Source organism: Lissotriton helveticus, chromosome 11 (assembly GCF_964261635.1).
Source record: "Lissotriton helveticus chromosome 11, aLisHel1.1, whole genome shotgun sequence".
In the NCBI taxonomy this organism is placed as follows: domain Eukaryota; kingdom Metazoa; phylum Chordata; class Amphibia; order Caudata; family Salamandridae; genus Lissotriton; species Lissotriton helveticus.
In genome coordinates this window covers 58,072,314-58,099,076 of record NC_136072.1, presented here as the reverse complement: position 1 = coordinate 58,099,076, position 26,763 = coordinate 58,072,314, and the positions used below count along the sequence as shown (strand labels likewise).

The window sequence follows — 26,763 nt, the reverse complement described above, 5'->3', positions numbered from 1 at the left end:
TGCGCCACCATGCATGCGTCACAGTTACAATGCGGCGCACCATGGAGCAAGGATTGGCAGGTGCATCACGCATCTGTTGGCGCAAAGGTCATGCATTGCTGGAGTCATGTTGCAAGCATAACACAACCCCAGCAACGCTCAGGAGTGGCCTATTCTTATTGTGCTGCGTCACTTCTTTCGCCTGCTTGAAGCTTTCGCTGCATCACTTTTATGAGGCTTTCTTGAGTCGAAACGCCCACCCTGCATACATTATACCTAATGCAGGTATAATGTGGCGCATGGCTTTACAATGTGACATATCTCCCTCGATGTGTCATGTTATAAATATGTTGCAACGTGGCACATTGTTCACACCGCCGCTGTGGCACAAAAGTGATGCAACGGCGGTGCAAAAGTTTTGCAAGGGGCTTGCAAATCTGCCCATATATATTATAAAAATGTGTAAATAAATGTACAGGAAATGTCACATTAGATCATCAAGCCTACAAGGTGTAGGACTCCTATTTCATCCTCATTGGTAGGCATTATGGGGCCGATTTACAAGCCCCTTGCGACACTTTTGCACTGCCATTGCGCCGCACCTGAGCATTGCTGGAGTTGCGTTGTGCGTGTGACACAACTCCAGCGATGCGTGACCTTTGCGCCAACAGATGCGTGAAGCATCTGTCAATCCTTATGCCATGGTGCACTGCATTGTAAATGCGCCGCATCCATGGTTGCGCAAGTTTTTTTTTGCAAGACGCAAGTAAACTGACGCATCTCTACTATAACGCAGAGTTGTGTCAGTTTCTTGTAAATCTGCACTTATACATTAAGATGGCAAGGTCAGGAGAACCTCAAAGTCAAGATTTAAAACGTGACACAGGGGTAGTGTTTGTTTATACTAATAAGAGTTTATTACTATGCATATGAACTCTTTTTTTATTAGAAAATGGACAGATGGTGAAAAACACAATAAAGATTGAACCCATGCATGCATTTTTTGCGTACAGCTCCTTGATGCTACTTCACTGTGCTATATAAGGATTGCAATTTATGAACCGCGAGTAAGAAAAGGATCTGTGTCAAAAGCAGTAACCCACTTACCACCATAAAATAAAATCTGTGGCCTGCATGTTACACAATATGCTCTGCAGCAGGCACATCAACCCGCTATGTTACTTTATGAATCACAACTCCCTCCAGGACGTGCAATAACGACCCGAGCTATCTGACCATGTTTAAAATCCTCATTAAATTGATGGACAGACAAAGATTTCTGCAGTAGGTGCCTTAACCCCATAGTTTGAAATGCGGCCTCTTTGTGACCAGTTAAATAAAGCACAACTAATTTACTGTCATGTTTCTCATTGTTGCCAAATGCCTTGTTGTAGTAAAGATTTTTAAAACATAAATGCTTAGGTTGACTGCCAGGCTGTGCTTTCGTCTGCTTTTCTTTAAATTAGCACCCGAGGGTCTCGCGCTGTGCGCACCCGCACAAACACGAGGAATGCTGTCCAACCTGTGCGCTTCAGGGCTTGCGCGAGGACGCGGGCGCGGCAGTAATAGGTCCTCCACCCTGCTGATTGGTCGCTGTGATTTTTGTTTTTAAAAAAGTTACCTGAGCAGAAGCACAACACTCACACTGAGCTTGCACCTGTGTCTGAGGGGTAGAGAGAAGAGAGCGAAGGGCTGCAAAACAGAGGAGTGGAGGAGAGAAGGCTAGAATAGGGTGGCCAGAATTTTAAAGCAAAAACAACAACCGGGAAACTTCCCAAAAACCAACATATACGTGACAGGAAAGAATAGAGACCCAGAGAGCTATTGAGAACAGTGAGAAGCAAGGCAAGGGGAAACGGGTGAACGTGATAGCAGGAAAAATAGAGCAAAGCATGCCCAGGGCACGTGGGTAAAATAAAAAAAATACGGGTAAAGGGCAGCAAGTACATAACAGCAAAAAAAAGAAATAGAGAAAGGAAGAAAAATAACGGTTCAAGATATACAAAAGCTAAAGAGAAGAAAAGGGGGAAGGAAAATAAATATATAGAAGACGGGGCTCGATCTGGGTAAAGCGAGGAGCCGGAGGGGGGCGCCATGCTGGCCCTCAGTGAGCTGTTTCTGGCTCTGTTGGCGATTCTCCTGGCTGCACACTACCTCAAGCTGCAGTGGACGAGGAGACGGTATCCCCCCGGACCCACCCCGCTCCCCATTATCGGGAACCTGTGGACGCTCCGCTTTGAGCTGCGCAACGAGACCCTCGTGCAGGTACCGTGAGCGCGTGGTTGGGTGCGCCTTGGAGTGTGTGTGTGTGTGTGCGCGCGTGGGTGCGTGTGTGTGTGTGCGCGCTCCCAGGGTGAGAGCCGGTGTGTTACTTGGCATGGCGCCATCTTAACACAGAGAAGTGAGCAACAATGAATCCTGGGGAATGCCACTTTATGAGCCAAGAAGCATATGCCCTCTCTCATGTTTGTCACTAATATGTGTTGCAATGCAGGATTAGTAGTTTAGCAGGAATACCCTAGGCCCTGGTGCATGCAAGGAACATTTGAATTCATAATTTTTTTAATTAAGTTTCCAAAGCAGAGAAAACAAATTAAAAAGCGACGGTGGTACAATATCAGGTTACATAGTAGACTATACAGTGCACTATCTAAGGGTTGCAATGATGGCCTGTACTACAAAACCAGAAAGTCACTCTCATCCATTTGAAAGCAATATTCAGAGCACAGCAGTAGTTAAACAATATTGTAAGGAAAACGGAGGAAAATCAAGATAAGTAAGATGTAGTTCAGAGAGGGGCCCCTAGACGTGGTGGTTTTTATAACAGCCAAAATATAGGAATATTTGTGGCAGAGAATAACACATTTACCAGTGACAATTCTGCAGAGTTACCTAGCTTGCCCATAATGATGGACAAATAGTAAGGAAAATTGACTATAATTTTGCATCTCTCCTTATGATGTCCTCCCGGTCACTCAAATGACGCGTGTGCGTGCTACTCCAACTAGTATTTACTTGGGTACCGGGGCGTGACAGAGAACACAAAGCAGCCCTGGCAATAATATCACACCGGCCCCTGCTTGGTGGGGTAAGGGGGGGGGTTAGGCGAGGGAGTGAGGTTGAAGCACTGCTGCGTAACCAAACCGATACCCAACATTGCTGTTTTTGTTGCAGGGGGCCGATATTGCAGCACTGTTGCAAAACCGGCCCGCTAACAAAAACGCCCCCACACCCTCCAAAACTATCCCTTACCCTTCCAGCCCACCGGGAAAATACCCGATGCCCGCTGCGGCCAGCCCAGCCTTGTTGGGACCCGAAGTGTGCTGTGCAGAGGACCAAAGTAAATGTTTGTGAATTAAAAGATGCCAAAACACACACTTAAAATACTTAAAAATTTAAAAAGTCTTTAAGAGGACCAGTCGCGAGCGTGCACTTGGTCCTCACTGTGAAAATTGCTGCCGGGATATTCAGACTTTAACATTACGTAGGGACTGGTCCTCTCGCACTGTAAAATCAGCGTGAACGGCAACATGCACAGTGCAAGAAGACACTGCTTCTTTTCTTGCTGCTTGAGTAGATTTTTTACCCGAGTGGCAGCTTTCTCAACGCAAACAAAGGTTTCTCAACATGAGCGATCAAAACCATCCATGACCGCCTTTGTTGATAAATCTGACCACCGGTGTTTAGAAATTTTGCCAGGAGGTAGATTTTCCTTGGTTGATCACGCCAACTTGATGATGGCGAGTGAGGAAAAAACTCTGTGTGCTACGCGGATCGCAGAAAACTCAGCAAATTCTGCCAACGGAGCAGAGTTCACCGCCGAGGAATACTCCTCACTGAAGGGGTTTCTGGCTTCGTAGAGCACTTGTCAAATACAGCCTGCAGCTTTGTCCTTATGGAGATGTTTGACTTCCATAAAAGGGACTAAGTCTGAATGTAGAAATCTTCATCGTGACTTCGCACCGCAGCTCCCCAATAATGACGCCTCCACCTCTGACACGGCCAACTGCCCTTACGTGCTGAACGTTACCTTCTCAGACATTTTTCTTCAATATTTTTTCGAAGTCCAAAAGTAAGTGGAGACCGGGCCCAATCCATGTTGTGTATCTGTACCACTCTCCATTTGGTCAGCAATAACTTTCCATTTTGTCCCAGTCTTCTGCGACTAGATGCCCGCGGTTGGCGCTTTGATCGTTAAGGTGCTATTTTTTATTTTAAACTTTAAAAATCCAGAACTCCGGTTGTACTGATTGGATGTTTGTCTTTTTGGTGTCATAACATTTATTAAAGTTTACTTAATTTCTCTACATTGATGGGGGATTGTTATTGTGTTGTGTTTTCCCTTTATTACTGTTTAAGTGCTGTAAAAATACTTTGCATATTTCCTGTAAATTAAGCCTGAATGCTTTTGTGCCCATCTACCATTACGTTCAGCACAGGTTAATTTAGTGAATTTTTGTGGTGCACCCTGACAAGGTTTTTTTGGCTGTTGCTTGAGTAGGGTCCCCCCCCCCCCCCAATCAACAACCCAATGTCTCACAGTTCACTAATTCAGCTTTCATCCCACAGGTAGCAAGGACAAACTGCTTTATAGGCAATTCATGAGAACTTGATGGAATTGCTTTAACAGTGAGGATCACGTCACAAACAATAATATTGTTCATTTTTCTAGAACAGGGGCACCCTAAAAAGATTCTGAAGAGGGCACGAAATGCACATGTTTTACACTAAATAACCTTTACTTTACTGCCAATGATAACAAGCATTGGCAAAGTTCAGGCGTATTCATAATGTGTCTGATCAAAGGAAAATGTCTCGTAAATTAGTTAGGGACATTCCACATTATTTCCTCTCCCTAATTGAAGGCATAGTTGTCAAATATTAAAAAAAATGCATCTTTAAAACACTTATAAAATAAAGATTCTTAAGTGGGGAGAGACCCCAAGCATTTCTTACTTTGTGGGTTTGACAGAAAGCGTAAGTCTCAATTACCAGTGGGACAGCTGGATGGGAGGTACCCAGTACCATCCCAGGATGGGAGGTACCCTGTAAATAGTGATGCTGCTGTGAGATGAACAATTTCAAAGGCGTGGCATATAGTACTAATTCCAACTGTCCATGGGGCAACGACGAGGAATTACAAGCATCATTTGATGCTTTCTGCACCAAATTATGCATGTGTCGGGATTTGCAGAGTTTGTCTGCCAAACTATTTTGAGTTCACCCAGGTAGAATTACAAGAGGTTGGAGCTATCCCACACAAATTCCATTTTGATCCATGATCGGATTGTAATTTAACAGCCCACAAATCATCAGGCCCTAAGGGTGTCCCTGAATTGCTGATAAAAATGTGATAACCTTCCGTATACTTCTAATACTTTCACATTGACTATTAGACAACATTATTAGTGGTGGCTGTGAGCTGTCATAAGAGGTGAGAGGGGAGGGGCAGTTTACAAAAAGAAAGCAGTTTTATATTGCGTGGATTTTACACAATTCCATTAGAGCCTTTTATGTGAGTACAAGGTTAAAATATGTAAGGCCAAACTAGTGTGTTTTTAGAGTACAGGGTGTAATGTTGTAGAACGTGCACTAGGACCTGCAACTGTAGAAGGTGGGAGGAGAGCCAGGAGGCGGAATAGGAGAAGTTAGGAAAGTGGGAATGTTAGTAAGAAGCAGGACAGGGTTGAAGGCAGACGTACCTTAAATAAAGAAATCAAAAGACCATACTTGGAGTAAGTGTCGTCTGTGTCCATGCTACGACACTACAGCTATTGAGTGTTCTGCTGTCTTGGAGCTGTTTTTTTTGTACCACGCTCCGAGTGCCCACTCTGGTCGCGTGCTCCTCCTGCTGTGTCTGCAGCCCGTGTGGTGCCATCCGGACGAGTGCTCCCCTGCATTGGAGCTGCTGTGATGCGATCCCGGAGCCCACCCCAGTCGCGGGCTCACCCTGCTGTGCCTGCTGCCTGTTATCTGTAGACGTAGAGCCCACCCCGGTCGTGCAGGATCCGGGCTGCAAGGTGCCCACTTTGCTGGTTTCTGCCGCGGAATGCGCATGGATCCGTGCTTTGGTCTAGTGGCTGCTTTTGCCGTATCAGTAAGTTCCCGGTGCCTGCCTTGCTCCCAAGTTGATGAAACTGGCCCGTATTCTCGCGAGGAGCGAGACTTGCTTGGCGGCCATGTTGGGGTCAGGCACCCCATCCAATCCCCTGCGAGGATTGTCCGGCGGCCATTTTGAGGTCAGACGAGCACCCAATATCATGTAAACCAGCGTATATACTGACTGAGATGCGCCTTGAGACCCTCCGGGTGAGTAGTGCGCTATACAAATGTTCTGATTGATGCCACTGACTGGCCAATGCAGTTTCATGCCAAATAATACATGATCCACACACAGTTGTCCTGCTGCAAGTCAAGGAAGATACTGGATGTCAGTAGTGTCTAACTATATTAGTTGTTGTGGCTGCTGCACCTTGGGTCCCTCGCAGCTGATTCTACATGTTTCTTCAAGTGCTGACGTCGTCTACGTGACTGACTCTACACCAGGTGTCAGGCGCTGTGAGGCTTTCTGGAGTCAGACACCAACTATTCCCCGCACATTTATGCACCATGTCTGGGTCTCCAACGTCAAGACAGCGCCATACCTCTGCTGGTGCCAGCACCCGGCATGATTCCGCTACATCGACGTCTCAAAGAGATGGCCACAGACTTGCAATGCTCGGAGTTCCATTTCTTCGCCCGCCAGGACCCCTAGTGCTCACATCTAGGGGAGTAATGGGCCTTCGATGGCAGAAATGACTAGAGGATTTTGAGGACTTTATGAAAGGTTCGCACGTAATTGATGAGGACCAGCGACTCATAGCACTGCGCAATCTAATTGGGAAAGATGTTGGTCAGATCATAAAGGAACTTCCGGCTGAGGCTGCATCCTCCTAGACAGATGTGCGTGACGCTCTAAATTGAAAATTCCTTCACAAAAGGAATATTGATTATGAACGGTATACATTCGACCTGGCGTCTCAAGAGAAAGATGAGTCCATGGGAACCTTCCTCACATACCTCAGACGTCTAGCTCCATACTGTGAGTTTGACTCTTTCACGACGGAAGACGCTCTTTGCCTGCGAATCATAGAAGGATGTCAGTCTGAGTGGCTCAAAGATGCCTGTTGAAGAAATGTTACTCTCTTGATGAGATTGAAGAAATGACACGAGTACATGATCATGCGGAAAAACACGCAAAGCGAATGGAAGCTGGAAGAAATGAAAAACGAGAACAGGCGTTCCGGCTCCAATCTTGCAACACAAACAGGTCTTCCCCTGCAAAACAACGATATTCGAGGTACAAAGTTCAGTCCCACCTGACAAGTTGTCGTCTTCGCAGTCTCAGTTGGATTGACAAAAGACAGGGGCGCCAACTTAAATGCTATCGCTGTGGATATGATTTCCCTCACACGGAGACTTGCCCTGCAGTAGTCCAATGATGTAGGAAGTGTGGCAGGGACAATCACTTTGAGAATGTCTGCAGAGCACCCCATAAAGATACATACAGAGACACTCACAGACAATCACAACAACTTAACACTCACCATCATGCCAAAGCAGTGTGGGACCGCAGAGATTCTTCCACTGGTTCTTCAAGATCCAGCCTTCATTTTCATGGCACCTACAAATCGAGAAGATCACAATCCCAAGGTTGTTGTCCCCAGTATCGCAAGACAGTGATGAATATGTCTGCATGATCACGGATCCTGACACACTGAAGAAATACCCACGACTCCATATTCAAATGGACACACAGATGGCCAAATTTGTATTGGACAGTAGGGCATCTCTCAACTACATTTCTGTGGCAGAATATGACAAAATGGATCCACAACCGCACCTGCACAAAGCTGCCGTGCGAGCATACACATGGATATCAAAGGAACCTCTTCCTTGTCTAGGATAATTTCAGACTCATCTCACATACAAAGACAGGACCATTCCAGCCCGTATTCACGTCATTGACGGTCCTGCAGCAAATTGCCTTCTTAGTTTGCCCACGACGGAACGACTGCGCTTAGTAGAAATATTATACTGTGTTGAAGACGAACCTGACATAGTTCACAAGCTTCCAAAACTATTCATAGTGCTTGGGAAAATGGCTCATTGTCAACTTCGATTGCACATAAATGAACGTGTGACACCTGTAGCACAACACCACAGAAAAATTCCATTTAATCTCCACCAGTGCGTAGAGGAGGAACTGCAGGATCTTCTCAGGGCTGACATAATTGAGAGAACATCTGGACCCACTCCTTGGGTCTTTCCAGTGGTTGTAGTACCGAAAAAGGCCTCACCTGGCAAAGTGCGTCTCTGTGTCGATATGAGAGCACCCAATACCGCCATCGAAAGAGAGAGACACCCGGGACCTCATACCAGTGACATGAGTGTACGCCCACTGTTAGACAAGCGTTGGCTGCACCTGACAGTGCATTAAACGGGGACACACCTGAGATAGGAACTTAGCATCGACCTTCCACCTCTCTGAGTGACGGAGAACAGGCGACTCAGGAGGTGGCACACCGTCTGCAGCGTCTTCATCGAAGACCTGTTCGCCTCATCGAAGAACTGTAACTATGTTGTTCTTTATTTTGTTTTGTTATCTCTCCAGATATGAACTGACATTTTGAAGTATTTCAAGTTGTTCAAGAAGGGGGAAGATGTAATGTTGTAGAACATGCACTAGGACCTGCAACTGTAGAAGGTGGGAGGAGAGCCGGGAGGTGGAATAGGAGGAGTTAGGAAAGTGGGAAAGCTAGTAAGAAGCAGGAATGGGTTGAAGGCAGACGTACCTTAAATAAAGAAGTCAATAGACCATATCTGGAGTAAGTGTCGTCTGTGTCCGCGCTACGACACTACACAGGGGAGATTAAGTGACGTGTTCAAAATCACAAGGCACAAATAAATGTCTTTATTAAATCATAACAAAACAGGCGATCTTCTTTTTAGTTCTTTATTTATTCTTATAGCAATAATAAAAGTTCCCAAACTCCGCGTATTTGCAACACTCCGGTTCTTCACCTGCAGAAACATCGATGAAGATAGACATTGATGTTAGACAGTGCTTTAAATGGGAACAAATAAGTACAGGTACTCATTAAAATAAGTTATTGGTGTGGCAAATGGGCGGGGCTAGGGGCGGGGCTAAGGGCAAGATATGATGATACATAATGACTTCTGTACCAGTTGCAACACATATCAAAACACATGAGAAATGCGTTTATGTAAACAAATCGGGTTAACTCATTACACAAAATGAAAGCCAAACAGAATGATATGTTAACATTTCCTTGTTTTGTCATATTTGCTGCTTCTTAATGCCATATGGTATTGGTTGTTGTTTGGCACCATACTATATATTCTCAAGCGGGCACACACTGACAGCAAAACAAGCTTAGATGAACACAAAAGCATTCCACCCATTCCCTTCAAAATATCTCTTACGAGTGTCCTGATTCTCTCCCTCTCACACAAAAATAGGCACACACAGGTTGGCAAGCACACAGACATGTATAAACGATTATTAAAGTTAACAAGAAATGCACAGGATTTTTGACTGTACACAATTTTGTGTTAAAATACAATTTCAAAGCACATTCATGATTTCAGAACTCAACAAATATCTGGTATTTTTATGTGCAAAAAGTGGCAATCCTAACTTCACCTGTCACCTCACTTCTATACAGTCATCCCTCCCCCAATCCTGGAGCTCATTTCTGGAGTGCTGCAACGTCCCCTGCTGTTCATTTCTCTACGGGAAGGGCTTACTTTACACCCATGGAGCCAGTATTCAGGTCAGTCATGTTATCATACAAAGGCAGCAATTAGTGATGCAAAAAAAAAAAAGCTTTGGGGAAGGTAGATGTTTGTGTGACGCTGCCGCACACTCTAGTACGGTCCGTGCATTTCCCTAAATGAACAGGATTACTGACTGGCAGTCCCAGCCAATTTCACATGCCTCATTTTACTTGTTTGGACACAATCAGTAGCAGGGGGAGAAAGGTTTCAGGGCACTGTTCCCTATAAAGGTTACATGATGATATGACGCCTCTAGGGGTGCCTCTGGATCACCCACTGCCCCCTCCCTGTGTATGCCATGGGACAACTCCTGATTCTCAGGTTGTAGACCTGTCGGTGCCCGCCCCTAGTGATGGTTAAGAGATGGCTGACACGGAGTATCCTTTTCAGACGCTAACACTGGGGTGGGACCCTTCTGCTGGGGCTGCCATCTGATCCAGTACCGACACAACATTTCTCACCACTGCAGTGTGTCATCATTAAGTCAGTCAACATGGTCCAATGGTCCAAACCTGTTGTTTACTGGCACGTTAAACGGGAGACCACCCAATGAATGCTGAAGGTGCAAAGTGCAGCGGGGAGTGAATAATTGTCATTCAGGATTGAAACTTTGCTCTCTCTAAGGCCGATATGCGGTTATAAAAATACCCCAGCTAATGGAGTAATAATTCAGTGCCCCCTTGCCTGATGAAAATGAAAACCGAATAACAATTGGTGGGCCACAGAAGGGCTCCTGAAGTTGATGATTACGCAGCCACCTGGGCGGTCTTTCATTCCCCTACCAATCCGCCTTACTCGATGGGTAAGAAGAATGTCGTGGGCTTTTGATATTTGATAGTCCCTGAACTTTCCCACCCATATTTAGACACTCGTTCTTCAGAGCCCCATGAGACCCGATCTGTCCATCTCTCAATGGTGGAACTCCTGTCATCACCACCACATAAGGGCAGGCTGGTGGTGGTGAATGAATTATCGGAAGGTTTTTAGTTTCTTTTTTGTGGTGCCTCCCACCACGTTTTCATTGACTCTTATGGTGGCTGAGATTCCCTGTGATGAGATTAGATTCGTACTGGGCAGAACTTTAGTCTCCCGACCATTCATTTTAATTGGCAAATTGTAATATGGCCCGATGTTTTTATTGGTGCCACTGTACCCCTGCTCCTTCTGCCCATCTTGCATGGATGTCCAGTCAGCCCTGGGCCCCTGGGAAGTATTTGTGTGCATAGATGCGTGCATCTCTTAGCATGTGAGTGTGTGCATATGAGAGTAATTGACAGAGTGACTAAGTGAGAATAAGTGTTGATGAGTGCATGTCAGTGAGCAAACGTGATTGTAAGAGAGAGTGGGTATTTGAGTGTGTGAAAGTGAGTGAGTACATCAGAAGACGTAAGAATAAGTGACAGTGAGTGTGACAGTGAATAAGAACAAGTGAGACTGAGAGCGAGACTGCGAAAGTCAGTGACCAAGGAGTGAGTGAGCATGAAAAAGTGAGTGAAAATGAGTGTGAGGCAGTGTGAAAGAGAGTGAGCTCGTATGGGTGAGAATATGGTGGAGTGAAGGTGAGAGAGCATGTTTGAGTCTGTTACGCTCGTTAGTCTGCCACTGGCCTAGAGGTAATTATTGGCTTACAGGGGCACCCATTGCAAATGCTGGCATATTAGTGGTAGTTTTTGTCACAAGGAGGGCCCACGGCAAAACACTGACACACCAGATGTAATTCTTGGTACATGAAACACCCATAGCAAAATGCTAGTGTTGGCATATTGGATATCATTTGTAACATAAGGATTACAGACAGGCAGCCCCAGCCAATTTCACACGCCTGATTGAGGAAGGGGGGGGCTTAACACGTCAAGCCTAATAGCCATTGCGCACCTGATCGACAGTGCAGGGCCTGTCTGGACCCTGTCCTGCTGATCACAGCATGACGCAAGGCAGCCCTCTCAGACCCCTGCAGTCTTGGGCACTCAAGTGAGAGCTGCTGTAATCTCCTGCAGCGAATGTGCAAAAGGCCACTGAAGGGCTCAGTGTTTTGCAAGCTCATCGGAAGCAGGGCGGCATTCGCCCTGAGCTGGAGGCGAGCAGTAACCTGAGCCTTCTGGGCTCTCAATCAGGGTACCGGTACTCTTCCCTGACCTAAAAAAAGTGCCGGTACTGAGGGCCAGAAAATTCGGAAGTGCCGGTACTCAGTACCGGTGAGTACCGGCCCATTTAAAGCACTGATGTTAGAGGACTTTGGTATTGAAGACAGCAATGGAGAGGTTACATTTCACCTCCTGATTACTGTGCCCCAACAAATACGTGGAGTTTGGGAACATTTGTTATCGCTATACACGATTTGCTCGCTTTTGTTAGAAACAGAGTCCCATATTTGAAATAGCCCTGACGAAGTCTGTGGTTGACACCAAGAAAGACGAAACACGTGTTGGCTAGGACCAAGTTTGGAATATAATTGTGAAGAATAAATGAAGGACTAAAAAGAAGATCGTCTGTTTTGTACTGATTTAATAAGGACATTTATTTGTGCAGATTCAAGCTAAGGATATATTTGTGTATTGTCTATAAGGTAGAGAATTTTCGCTACTGGCTGGCTGATGGTGGATGACCATTACCTTATCCTTTGAGCTATTTTCTGAGTGTTATCTTACTGTTTTTCAACTCAGCGCAATTGTCACCCAGTCATCTGGCCGCTATTGTATTGTCCAAAATCACAAAAGCTTGTCCCTGCGCCAGGACTCGAAACTGGTTGCCTAATTCCAAAGTCAGCAGCTGCGGCTGTTGGGTCATTGTGTTGTTGGTGAGCTGATGTAAATAGGCACTCAGGCCCCATACACTGTGTTAGTAGAATGTTTTTTACCAAAGTTGGTTTTCAACTGCTTTCCGTAAAGAAGATAACTCAGGTACGTCCGCAGATGAGAGATAGGTGCATTCCAAAGTCGAGTTCTTTGGACTCTCATGGACATGCCTCTGTGTCTTTTTTTTCTTTTTGCAGTTTTATATAGCGCAAACTCTATCCCAGGTTACTGGAGCTCTTTACATGAGCACCAGTTGCATTACACCACAACACATTCGTTTTTTACCTAGGTACAGGGGAGATTAAGTGATGTGCCCAGTATCACAGAATGTTGAGCCAACGCCGAGGCTCAAACCTGGTTCCCCAGGTCCAAAGTTGGCAGCTCTTGCGGTTAACCACATCTTCTCCATCATCTTTCTGGTGAACCTTCTTTCTGAAAGTAGAGACACACATCTGCAGGATCATTGTAAAATCCTCAACTACTCTACAGTTTTCCTGTGTTCTTCTGGGCAATCCAAAATGTAAACATATAAATTCTGGCAAACACTAGACAGTAACTGACCCTTGAATAATAGGCAGCGGTTTCCAAATCCAGTGGTACTCACTTTGTCAAACTAAGAGGATAAACATCCGAGTGAGCCCTGCTTAGATTCAAACCTACGAGAGTCGATCCCTTAGGAGCTCACTAAGTTATTTTACTGCTTGTATTTTATGTTTTTTACAGTGTAGTTGCATTTGTCCATTGTGGTCGCTTGGAAGGCTGTGTGTTTATAGTGGGGCCTATATGGGAAGTGGTTTGGTGTCATGCATGGTGACCAGAAAGGGCTCTTATCCTGTTATATTTAACAGTGCTTGAGAGTGTAATGCAGCAAATAGCAATTGACGGAAAATATAGTCATCCAAGTGGGAACTGACAATGCATGTAATGCTGCAGGGATTCTGCTCAGGAACAGAACTATGCTGGGACCATAGAACATCAGTATTCAGGGACTGAGTCACCATACTACCTCGGTTCCATGAGCCCGAGTCCGACTAGCTATAGTGTTCCACTTGCCCTCCTACTCATAACCAGAGGAACAAGGGAATTGGCACCCCAGAACACAACACTCCCGACCCTCTCAGGGATTGCAGTGACAGGACACTCCCTTTCACTCACACACTCGTTCTCATCCACAATAAGATATGAAAGAGACACGAAGGAAGTTGGAAATGTTTTTTAAACTATTGTGCTCTAGAATGCGGTATGCATGCCATAATCCCAAAACAACTGCCTAGAAAAAATACCAGCAGCATCAGTAAACCGTATATTATGAAAATACCTGTCATCTTATAAGACAAAATAACCTAACCCCCTTCCCTTCTACAGAAGTAAACTGATTATACAGGAAAAATTGTTCTACATCTCAGAAACAGATAACTCAGGTATGTCTTCAGATGAAGGATAAGAGCATGTCTAATCATGCCTCTAGGCCTTTCTGGTGAAATTCTTTCTGAAAGTAGACAGACACATCTGCAGAATCACTGTGAAATCCACGGCTACTCTGCAGTCTTCAGATGTGCTCCCGGGTAATCCAAGATGTAAATAGATAACTTTCTAGCAAATACTAGAACAGTAACTGCCACTTTAATAATAGTAGGCATCAGTTTCCAAATCCAGAGATACTCACTTTGCTAAACTAAAAAGATAAACATCCACGATATCCCAGCTAAGATTAAAACCTGCGAGAGTCGGTATCTTAGCAGCTCACTAAGTTATTTTACTGATTGTATTTTATGTTTTTTGCAGTGTAGTTGCATTTGTCCAGTGTGGTCGTTTGGAAGGCTGTATGTTTATAGTAGGGCCTGTATGGGAAGTGGTTTGGTGTCATGCATGGTGACCAGAAAGGGCTATTATCCTGTTACATTTAACAGTGCTTGAGAGTGTAATGCAGCAAATAGCAATTGACGGAAAACATACAGCTAGATTCATCAAACCGAAAACGGCTCGCAAAGGGCCAGATTCTGAGAATCTGGCCCTTTGGGAGTGCAATTTTTGCATATGGGATTCATCATCCCAAATGCAAAAATCGCTAACTGCGAAATCGCATATTTGCGAGGAATTGCATTTAAGGAATCTCTATTTGAGATTCCTTAAATGCAATTCATTAACCATTTTCTAATAGCGAATTTGCTATTTCTGGCCGCTATTTACCACGAAGTCAGACTTCGTGGTAAATAGGGAAAACTCAGAAAAATGCACTTTAGTGCATTTTTCTGAGTGGTATGTTACACACACACATGTCCTTTGGACATGTGTGTGCGCAATATCTGGCAACATTTGCTTTACAGGGGTGCTACAGGGTGTCGTTTGGACACCCCTGGCAACCTTGAAATCGCATCCTTATTTGCGATTAGCAAATTGCTAATCGCAAATAAGGAATAACTCCCCATTCAAGGCCCATAGGAATGAATGGGGAGTTATTCCTTATTTGCGATTAGCAATTTGCTAATCGCAAATAAGGAAGATGTAGGAATCGCAATATTTTTTGCAATTCCTACATGAATCCCGTTTTGCAAGTCCTTAATAGCGATTCCTTATGAATCGCTATTAAAGACTTGCAAAACGGGTCTTTGATGAATCTAGCTGAAAGTCATCCAAGTGGGAGCTGACAAGGCATGTAATTCTGCAGGGATTCTGCTCAGGAGCAGAACAATGCTAGAGACCACATCCATGATCTTCTCTCAGGAAATACCCGTCTCTCTCTGTGTGTTACCTTGCTGTACATACCTATATGACAAGGCTAATTTGTGCATAAACAACAGCTGCTTTCCTGTGTTGTGTCTAGGTGCAAGTGCCTAAGCAGAAGAAAATAACATGGGATATTGTTGTTTTACCTTGTCGGCTGTTCATACTAAATGCCAGGAAAGAACAGAACGAGAAAGAAACCGCAGCTTCAGTGTGAAAATGTAATGTGGCACAGAAGCAAACGTGTTTATATAGTAATGTTTGCAAAGCTAATGCAGCCTGTGTCAGGCACAGTTAGGCTAACATAGGGAAAACTACAATGGACCTTGTACAGAACACATGATAGTAACACCTGTCTGGCTCAGGTCTATTAACCGCATCGATGCGGCGGCTTTTCCCGCTGTACGCGGCAATTTTAAAATTACCGCGTTACATGACGAGCTCAGCTCGTCATGAGCGCACGGCAGGTTACGCTCATGACAAGCTGAGCTCGTCATAAGCCTGGAATGGGTTAATAGCCAAAACAAGATGTTTGTGCAACAGATGTGAGAATTAGCCTACCCCAACTCGCATCCTTCCAGTAAAGGGAAATGTTAGTGGCCCCTTTGAAGAGAAGAGTTAATTGTAGCATTTAAAGTTATCCAGTAGGGGAAAGCAGGAGGAAGTGACGGCTTTCCTATGACCTCTATCAGGCCTTTGTGGGTAAGCTGTTGGATAAACTGTTGTATTTGGATGGGGCGAAGCCTCTGGACGAGTGCTTATGTTGTAATAAAACGTGCCAAGGCCCTTGTCAGGTGGCCACTGCAGCTTTAACCACCCATTGCCCCTGCCAGTGCTGCCAACCACAATATCTACGCAGCTGTTAACAATAATACTCCTACAAGGGTGATAATTCAGACTATTCCAGGCCCCCAAAGTTATAGGAAAGGCATGGGTGGATGTATGACGTTACAACGCATACTTTTACCACGCATACCTTTACAACGCGGTATTTACAACGAATACCGTTACAACGCATAGCGCTTAGAGGTGCTGGATAATGGTAAGTATAATTTTCTATTCCAACTCCAGTCCCCGTGGACACTAGGGAAGGTGTTGGATAGAAAATTAAACTTATTACTTACCCTAGAGCGCCCCCCAGCGCAATGCGTTGTAATGGTATGCGTGGTAATACCTGCGTTGTAATGGTAGTGCGTTGTAAAAATTTCGTTGTAAATGTTGCATACCGGCATGGGTGGCAGAAATCTATTAATGTTAATGTATTTTGTATTAATAAACAGCTGTTGGTCTGTTAATCTCTCAATTACGTAGAGAGCACCACTATGTGGCAGAGTGTCATAAGTGCCGGTGTTCACAATTTAGTGCGGATGCCGAGCACCGGAAACCACAGACTCAACAACGGTATTAAATTGCATATTGCATTCTACACATATAGATATAGTTTATGCCGTGGCATTCCTTTATGTGTTTTGAAAATTGTAAATTATCACAGTCAGGAGGCAGGGGGTTACATTTGTTCATTAAGGTAAAGTAACATTGAACTGGCCTCAAGATTGTTGGAAGAGTAGTGTTCCTGTTTAAAACAGTCATAGCATTTAATCTTTTATGCAGTGAACACTGCTTTCCTCAGATCAATTTCTCTATACAATGCAATTACATGAAATCTAATATTTGCTATGTGGTTATGTGTCATTAGGCAAATAATAGTTCAGTTGCTTTAAATAACATTGTGTCATATTTATTTTCATTGCTAAGATATAAATATACATTTAATTACTTACATTAGTGTTAAATAAGTGCAGCAAAAAAAGTAGAGAGGTTATCAGAGTGTCATGCGTGTAGCAATGCCCTGTGCTTAGAGCTTGGCTGAGCACTTGTGCTGCAGGGACTGCTCTGGTAACCTAGAGGGGTGTACCGTAAGCAGCTGAGAGTAAGGCCAAGAATGGGGGTGGCAGGATCCTGGAATGTAGCTCTGGGTGAAAGTTGGTGAACTTACACTACCTTGCTTACCAAGGGTACCCCTTAATATTCAGAAAGAAGCCATATAACATGCCCTTTCCATGATGGTGGTACAAAAAGGGGTGGTGATGGACGGAGCATCGGAACCAATCAAACACTCACACCCAGTCAAAAGATCTGGGTTTGATCCATCACCGTTCTTTAGCCCACTCTGCCACCCCAGTTCAGACATGGCTATATGCAAATCAGTCTGACCCTGTGTTTCATGGGAACAGTCCAGCCCGAACTGCCAAGCCATGTCTTCCCTGGACCGGAAACAAGCTTCCGAGGACCGGTTTCTGGCATTCCAGCCGTCTCCAGCCCGGCTTGCTTGAATCCAGTGGCAAAGTGAGCAAGGGACTCACGTCTGAGCATACCCTGCCACACTTTCCATGATGGTGGTCAGTCAATGATGTTATAAGATAATGTCCATCCACCAAGGTGACATAAGTTCTTTTTGCCATTATGTCAATTCCTGCTAGAACCATATATGTAGAGGCAGTTCTTAGTGAAGGATAAGCTATAATGGATTCTATCCTGTAGTTTTTCATAGTGGCCTTTATCCTTTTGCTTTCTTTTCACTACTTGATGTTTTACTCTTTGCAGCTATCACTTTCCTCTAGATTCTTCCCCTGAAATTCTGCCCAGTTCTATTCTCCGTCCTGTTGTTCAGAAACAATTTCATGCCTTGCTAATTTATCATTTTTCTTCATACTCAACCAAGATCGGAAAGATTGACAAGGACGTTTTTTCACCTTATATGTTTTTCTTTCTATGTGCAAGTCTGTTAAGGAGAAACTTGATGCTCCAGCTCAACCTGGAGGTCAAAGGTCAAATATTTTCCCCATGAAAACCTCATGCACCATCAGGGCGGTTTGCTTGAACCTGGGCTAATTTTGCTCCCTATACGCTATCCACCTGGAACCTTTTTGACAGGCCTCCTAGCCTCTAAAGCAGCACATGTTGCAGAGTTCTAGTTCCACTGGCTCCCTGTGGCAGCTTTTTTTCCTTTGCTCTGTCTCTGTTGATTCTCTCTTCCTGCTGGGGCAGAGAAGTCCAGATTTCCCCCCAGCTGGTCCTTAGGGGGTATGAGGGGTGCAGCCTCACTGGCCCTTGAGAGACCCAGTGGTCCTGGGGTCAGCTGCAGGTAGGGTCTTTAGTCCAGTAGGGCATCGGGGGCTTGTCTATCCAGCTTTCCATGGTGTTCCCGCCTTCCTATTTCAGTGTCTAACTCTCTGTCTCTCCCTTGTGCAATAATTTGTAAGTGGGGTTGTACCGTTCTACATGCCAGGCAACCGTGGCCAATTCTAGGATGCCACATCACTCCTCCACCCCTGTCCCAATCCTCCTGCACAGCATGTTGGGACAATCCAAGATGGTGTCAAATGGTCGCTCTGCACAACTCCTCTGGTGGCATCAGCTCCACCCCTAGCTGACATCACCACCAGGGACTTTCCCACCAAAACTTCAAAGGACAGCCGGCACCTGCATTTATTGCAGTTGCCTACGCTAACGTCTTTGTTCAGAGGGTCCTGGTTGGCACAACACTGGTATAGTGTGGCAGCTCATTAACAGATGCTGGTTTTGTTCCTTACCACTTCCTTCTCAGGAGTTGATTGAAGCACTGTTAATAGCTCCTTTTCTCCCGGGGAGGCCCAATTGTTCCCTCTGTTGGGGAGTAAAGTAATTTGCTTGGCCTGGCAGGGTGACAAAAGGCCTGGAATCTGAACCTGAGCTGAGCCAGATAGACATGACAATTCTAAGGGGCCCATAAGGTGTGATTGTAGGTTCTTAAGACCTGTTTTATTCAACTTGGCACACATATTCTACCCCAGTTTGCGACTTACTGGACTTTGTATGTCTAAGGGAAGCAAAACTGCATTTTAAGGCAGATTTCCCCTCTGTGTATAATTCAGTGACACTGCAGATAAAACAATAAACCCTACTGACTTCACCAATGAGCGCCCATATCTAACTTGCAGAGTCCTCTCCTGTGCCAAACTAACTGTGCGCAGTTACCAGGCTATGTACGATGGTAGTCTCACACCCTGTGCCTGCACACGTGTTCACATGTTACTAACCACATGCCCCTTACCCCATCTGCATCACAACAGCCTTATCTTAAAATGCAGACACTATCTACTAACCTACTCCGGTGAAACAGCTTCATTACAATATGTCCTTCTTATATACAAAAACGTGATGGGTTGTAAAAGTTTATGGCATATCATATATGGTGAGGAATATTGGTTGCTACCTGTGGAGTCATCAATTATTTGTCAAATAGTTACCACAGGTGATTCTCAACCTTTTGTGGACTAAATTTGAGCAGTGGACAATGTGTCCAGATATCCTGCATGGGGAGCACATGATCACTATGTGTGCAAAATGTTGATTGGCTATGTGTTCCTAACTCATGTGGCATCTGATTTATATGGTGCTTTAGGAACACATGTATCCCCTTTAGCCACGTGTGCTTTTGACCCTTTGTAATGTTACTACGCCTATCTGTGGGATTGATCAAGAGTTTCCTGCCCAGGTGTTTGCCTGACAGCCACACACCCTCTCACCTGTGACCTATTACTTAGGATTCCGAAGCCTAGGTTTCAGAGCCTGCTTGACTACATATTTGTGAGTCGGGGTGATGTAGAGTTCACAACGGGTAATTCTGTAAATAAGGACGCAATATCATTTTCATTGTTAAATGCATCGATTTCCATAGTAATAATTTCTTACAAAAACCTAATGAAGGAATAGATAAATAGTTTATATTTATATAACCTGCTGCAATTACTGCTTGTGTTCTTATTTCCTAACTCAAGATCATCATGTTTTAAATTCTTCACGCATGTACGGTTGAGTCAGTTGTGCTAGATGTCAAACTCATGGTTGGAAAGGAAGCTGACTGGCTGACTTCCAAAACAGAGTGCGGAATAAACGCGTCCCCCTTACATTAAAACTATACATTGTACTGATCTAAACTACCTCTCACAACTGGAGACAAACACGCATGCACACGCAAGCACACACACACACACCACACACTCAGCCACCTCCCCTCCTTAATTTCTCACACTCCCATATGCCCCCTCGAAATGTAGATTACTCAAAGTTCTCTGTCTTCTATGACTCCCCTCTAACTCTACCTTAGTGTTACCTCCCACATTTAGGAGATAAAGGGCCATATGTATCATAGTTCCGTTTTGCAAATTCTAAATAGCGATTTTTAAGGAATCGCTATTTAGAATTCGCAAAATGGTATGTATGTACAAAATCGCTTTTTTTTGCGATTCCAAGTTGCGAATTCGCAAATAAGGAATAATTTCCCATTCATTTTGAATGATTGTGAAATGCATTTCATTTTGCGATTCGCAATTTGCGAATCGCAAAATGAGATTGATTTCAAGGGTGCAGGGGTGTCTCAAGGACACCCTGCTGCGCCCCTGAAATCAGCATGTGTGTGCATATGGCGCACATACATGCCCTATGGCATGTATGTGCGTCACATGCCACATTCAAAAATGCCAATTTGTGCATTTTTAAAAGAAATCGCAAATTACAATCAATTGAAAGTTGGTAGTAAATTGCGATTTCTTAAGCTAAAATCGCTATTGAAAATTGCATCATACATAGCATTTAAGGAATCGCAAAATTGCGATTTCTTAAATGCTATAGCAAAATAAGGAATCGCACATTTTTGCGATTCCTTATGATGCGATTTTTACATACATAGCAAAAAATGCTAAACAGCCTTTTGCGATTCGCAAAGGCCGGAATTCGCCAAATTCCGGCCTTTGCGAATCCAAAAAGGCTTGATACATATGGCCCTAAATGGGTGATTTGAAAATGTCACTTCCGATTCGTGAATCACCAAACTCCAGGAATTCTGAAAAGCGCCACCACACTTCCTCAGTAGTACCAACATGAACATATTGGTAAACATGCTTAGATTTTTACCTATTTCGTTATGTCACCAAACTTACTTCACCTCACCATCACATCTTTATGTTACCCACCTCATTTGTAGCCTTTCCTGTGCAAAATCGTTGTGATTATGAATAGCGCAAGGGAAGACACAACAGAACTTAAAAAAATTACATATTAGAGATTCGCAATAACTGCATGCTAAAATCAGCATTTTGAAAGCACTACTTTGAGATAAAAGCCAAAGGGCAGCAGGTCTGCTAATAGAGCTGAAGAAGAATACATTAGGCATAGAGACAAGCTCAAAGAAGATGAGAGTGCTATACACTAAAATGAAGCAAAGCCTAGAGTTTCTTGAAAAAAGAACTCATAGGATTTATTTTAAAGTTTTTCACTATAGGATGAGGTATTTACCACATGGGGATACCACATGCAGGATAAAGGTATTTCCCAGGTGTGGGAAATACCTCCTATTCTGAGTTTTCAACAGGAAAATGAGGCACAGTATGTAGGCCTAGTTATTAACGCATCTAATTCTGCACTTTTTACCTTTTTTTCTGGGCCTTTTCTCCATGACTCGCTGTAATTTGCAGGGGAAGACCACGAGGGTGTGATAACTACCGCACAGCTTGTAATCCCATCCCTGTGTAAACACGGGTTCGCACAAGGATCGGAATTTAGCCCTGAACTCGTGATGAGGGCCTAAGGGGGGTATTTGCTATGATTTTGCATGAAAACTCTTTCGGCACAAAGTGATGCAGAACATGGTGTAAATACACTAAGCAGTATAGAAATACCCAAAAGAGCAACATCGCCAGCACACATGTTGTTATCCGGACATATTAAGGAGGGAGAAAACAGACACACCAACATGCAAGATCATTAGCAATCTGAAAGGTGAATTGACCCATGGTATGCACTACAGTGATACCACCCACAAGAAAAGTAGAACCAGATGGTAACTGCCACCAAACGTTTACATACTAGATACTGATAAAGCGCTTACATCACTCTAAATTGTATGAATGCATTATACTCATAGTTCAAATGCACTCAAATATATTTTTATTGTCTTGAAGTGTATTATGTTTATTAAATGCATTTATTCAACATGTTATGCATAGAAATGGAATGTGCACCTTTAAGTAGGATTTACAGGTATTAGAGACACTATCATTTCTTTATGCATAATGTGCAGGATGACATTATATTCATATCAACGTAACTGTGTGTTGTTCAAGTTGCCTGCATTAGAGGCCCAGAGCTGCAAGTTGTTGACAGTTTAAAAATACTTGGTTGCTACTGAAATAATTAAACAAATCTCTTGTGTGTGCCAGGACAGTATGCTCTCATCCCACTGCAGGTACAGGAGTTCGACCTCGTTATTCTTAGTTTAAGGAGATAACTGGAATGTCTTTGAAGAGTCTGAGAAGTGGGAGGGGAGGATACCTTCTGTGCCTGGCCCATATTAACCTCAAGGTCACTGGAAGACAAGAAGAACTTAATTAAAGAAGTAACGGAAAGCTACTGGGGAACTTTTCAAATGAAATAATTCGTCATGTGGTACATTAAGGAGGGGCTGAGTTTTGTCTTTTTTGTATTATGCACAGGGACAGAAGATCAGACTTCTACATTTTCGGAGGAGAGGAGCATCTTAAGAGCAAGCTCCATAGCCTTAAGCTATCTTGACCCATTTTGATGGGAGTACTTCTTAGGAAGTCTACACATGCTGACACCTTTGGGAAAGAAGTTGGGGTACTCAGCCAGGACCGTCAGCGAGAGTAGTGTAGGGAAAGATAACTCCAGCTTTCCTTCCTAATGAATAAAGAGTTGGACTCAGCCTCAATCCTGTGTTGTATTTTAATTCTAGAGTTTGTCACATTATGCCTTTTGTGCCAAATTAATTATATGTGTAGGTTCCGCTCTGTATCGATTTTTATGTACCTATATCAGCTGATTCTCCAATGTGTTTACATCCAATTATTTTTGGCCTCATAATAAAATCCATGAACTAGAATTCATAGTCTGTGGGGTTTTAAACATGACTAATTGTAAGTATAATCTTGAAGTGTTTATTCTCCTCAACCACTTTCAGCAGGCAAATAAAAGACCATCAGTGCTAAATTTGGAAGGGGAGGCAGAGACTAAATTTGGCATAATCAAATGGTAGCAGAGGATTGTTTGCCTCTAAAGTGAAGGGAAATGAGGGATTTAGAGAAAAAGTGGAGGAAAATTTGACTCTGGACTTGGAGTAGAGGACGGCCAGAAATGAAGATTGATGGAGGTCGGCGGATGTTGATGGTGGGGCGGAAGCAGTGGTAGCATGAGTATGAAACTGTGTGGTGTGCTAGATTGGGTGATGAATTTATTGTGTGTTGTCTTGCTAAGTGAAAATTCAAGTTCTGTGATTGTGGGTTAATCAGTTTACAGGTCTGGACATGTGTGGATCAGGAAGTTTTAGTGAGCAGACTCAAGAGAAGTCCAATATCCCGGGATAATTCTGTGTATGTAATTGTTCGATCAAAATTGTTGGTAGTCGTGATGCGCTATCGGTGATCCACTTGTGATAGGGAACTTTGTGTGAATGTAGGAGTAATGTTGCGGTGGAAATCCTCAGGTACCGGGGGTAGGCTACAGCGAGTGGCTGACCAACGCATGTCAGGGGTCACAGCGGATGTTCTTGTGAGAGTGTTCTATCGATCTGTTAGCGAATGAACAATTACTTGTTTCTGTTACTGTAAGTTATTGTGGCTGTAGTAGGAATCAGTTACTTGGTTAATAACTTTAGTTTATACAGTTACTTGTGGACGAATGTGTGAGCGAGTGTATAAAGTGAAATTGTAAAGGAGGGTGAGCCGCAGCAAGGAGGGAATTGTGACGTCAGTGCGGGCCGCACTGGAATTGGTCGGTTGGTGTAACACCACGCTGGCATTAGTGGAATTGCGTCAGAAGTTAAATATTGAATTCCGGATTGCAAATAACTGATTTTCACAATGAGATGTATTAAGGTGTTGTGTGATTCGTGGAGAGGCGACACAGCGGTGGTAACTCGGGTGAGAGAAGAAGCTCCACTAGAGGGTAACCCGGCACATTATATGGCGACCAATGCAGGACTTCATACTATAGTGTGGCTGCAAAATTGGCATAAAATTACAGAGAAAGAGGGAGAATTTGAATTCTAGGTTTACCAGATTATTTGTTTCACTGGAGACATAAAGCTCTGAGTGTCAATATAGTAACCCAAATCAGTATGGTAAGAATCATCTTGATTGATGTGAATGGACTAGTTTGGACTGAGGTAACTGCTCACAGCTGTCTGTCAGTAAAAAAGTAAGACCAGGATAAGGTAATGTGCTCCTGATTATATCATGTCATGTGATAAGACAAATGATAGTCCAAGTTTGCTACTAAGAAATCTATATTACTAATCACTTATTTTTCCTGATTGCAGTTGGCAAAAACTTATGGAAACGTGTACACTCTATGGGTGGGACAGAAGCCGATGATTGTGGTAAACGGATATGAAGCTGTGCGTAACGCCTTAGTCTCTCACTCAGAAGACTTGACCGGGAGGCCTACGAGTCCTTTTTTCATGGAGTTGATGGGCGAAAAAGGTACCAAATGAGAATCACTGTGCTCCTATATTTGTGACACTTCAATGTGTGACATTTTACAATCGCAATCCTCACTTACCTCCACATAGTGCCCTACTTATATGCTAAAAATGTGACAGACTTGTAGGTTTGTAGATCTAGAAGCTACCAGACATTGCAGATTTTGAGATGCATCTCTTGTGCCACATGCAGCTGAAAAACACGTTAATGGGATCAAATGCAGAACACTCAGTGCCCTATTACGAGTCTGGCGATCTGATGACCGCCAGACTCAGGGTGGTGCGGCGGTGGCAGATCCAGCCACCAATGCACCAGCAGTCCAACCGCCCCATTACAACTTGGACAGTCAGGCTGGCCTGGGACAGCCAGCTCCACCAGGGAAACGCTGTTCCCTGGTGCTGGAGCGGCTGTCAGAGGCCTCAATATGCTTTTCAGGGCCACCACAGTCTCACCAAGAATATTACGAGTTTCCTCTCCTCTAGGGTTTACATGGAGGAAACCAGTAGGGCCCCCCTGTGCCTCAACTGCATTTGCATCACACAGAGGGGCATAGCATGTGCTGAAAATTGTCTTCGGCCCTTCAGAGTGTTTACTGCACAATAGAAGAGTTCTACCTTCCTACTTGTCCTCCTAATTTTGTCTTGTTGACATCAGCTTTAAATTATAGTTCACTCAAATTCAATTGGGCTCAATTCCTAATTTCCATATATAGATTAATTTGATTGGTTTTGCTGATGCTAGACATTCAGCATTTTGTTAATATTGTTTTCCCTCTAAAAATATTATGTTAGGAAATGTAAACGTCATATTAAACAAAAGTGTTTTTTAAATGACTTAAAAGTAGGCATTCATGATCTCTGGTTGTTTTGTAGTGTTAGCAAGAACCATTGTCCCATTTGATGTAGTTGTACTAGAACTCACTACAATGGGCGTGAGCTAGGCAATATTTAGGACACAACTTGTATGTCATATGATATTCTGACAATGATAGTTCAGTACACATATTTGTGTTTATGTCTTTAGGCCAGTGGTTTTTAGGTCCCGCAATTCAAAGGCTATTGTCAAAAACCTATTGTCTACAATATAATACACAGGCTGGGCTTTGGATCAGCCCCTTATTCATGACTGAACAGCTGTCCTGTTTGTCTCAGTTTGATGCTCCTGGTACTATGACATTTTGTCCTATTCTTGTTTTTAATCCCACATGGGAGCATAGCCTCTTTATGATTGTATTGACTGGATGACTTTTATCCTTCTGATGTGTACATAATAGAACTATTTTTTTCATTTGTGTTTTACTACTCCTTAGGGGCACATGGGTTTCCTTGCTGTCTCCCTCATCTGCACTATATCTTGTCACTGGGACACTTGCTTCTCCAATAATCTATTGCTCTCCAACCCCTGCCTTCATGTCCTCACTTTATTGTTTTTGTAATTGAATTATTTTTGTCTGCACCCAGCAACTGCACACTGCATGCTTCTGTCTAGTTACATAACATTATCAACTTTATAATTTACCATTTCTAAATAGGCGTTTTCAATCTTGTAATATTAAATTATTCATAAAGCACAACAAAAATAATCAAGAATACATGGTCGCTATGGATTCATACGCATGCACCCTTGTGGGCAGCCATCATGAAATGTTTTTTTATACTTCATGGTGAGAAAAAATCCCAGCTGGCTATCCTGTATGCCCATGCATGCATACACAAGGTCAGACATTTTCCATTGGTTTTAGCCTCGAAGTATGCCAAACTAAACAGGCATTGGCAAAACCAATAGCTCTGTGCCCTCATTTAAAAGGAAAAGGCCCATTGGCTTTGCCAATACTTGTTATTGAGTTGAGTTCATAGAAGCAGCACTTCACATCCATGATATCACCTTCA

The 26,763-nt window shown here is 43.7% G+C and overlaps 1 protein-coding gene across 2 annotated transcripts in view; it reads left to right on the top strand.

Moving 5' to 3' along the window:
* The window catches only part of LOC144791898 (cytochrome P450 2J2-like), a 203,004-nt gene that overhangs the window by 123,721 nt on the left and 52,520 nt on the right, over positions 1 to 26,763 (top strand). Inside the window, exons 1-2 of one of the 2 annotated variants that reach the window (XM_078666692.1) lie at positions 1,721 to 2,244; positions 24,712 to 24,874. In XM_078666692.1, the coding sequence (XP_078522818.1) occupies positions 2,074 to 2,244; positions 24,712 to 24,874 (334 nt within the window). In that variant the 5' untranslated portion in view covers positions 1,721 to 2,073. Of the gene's footprint in view, positions 1 to 1,720; positions 2,245 to 24,711; positions 24,875 to 26,763 lie in introns of those variants that run through there. The other variant, XM_078666693.1, reaches the window with a different exon arrangement.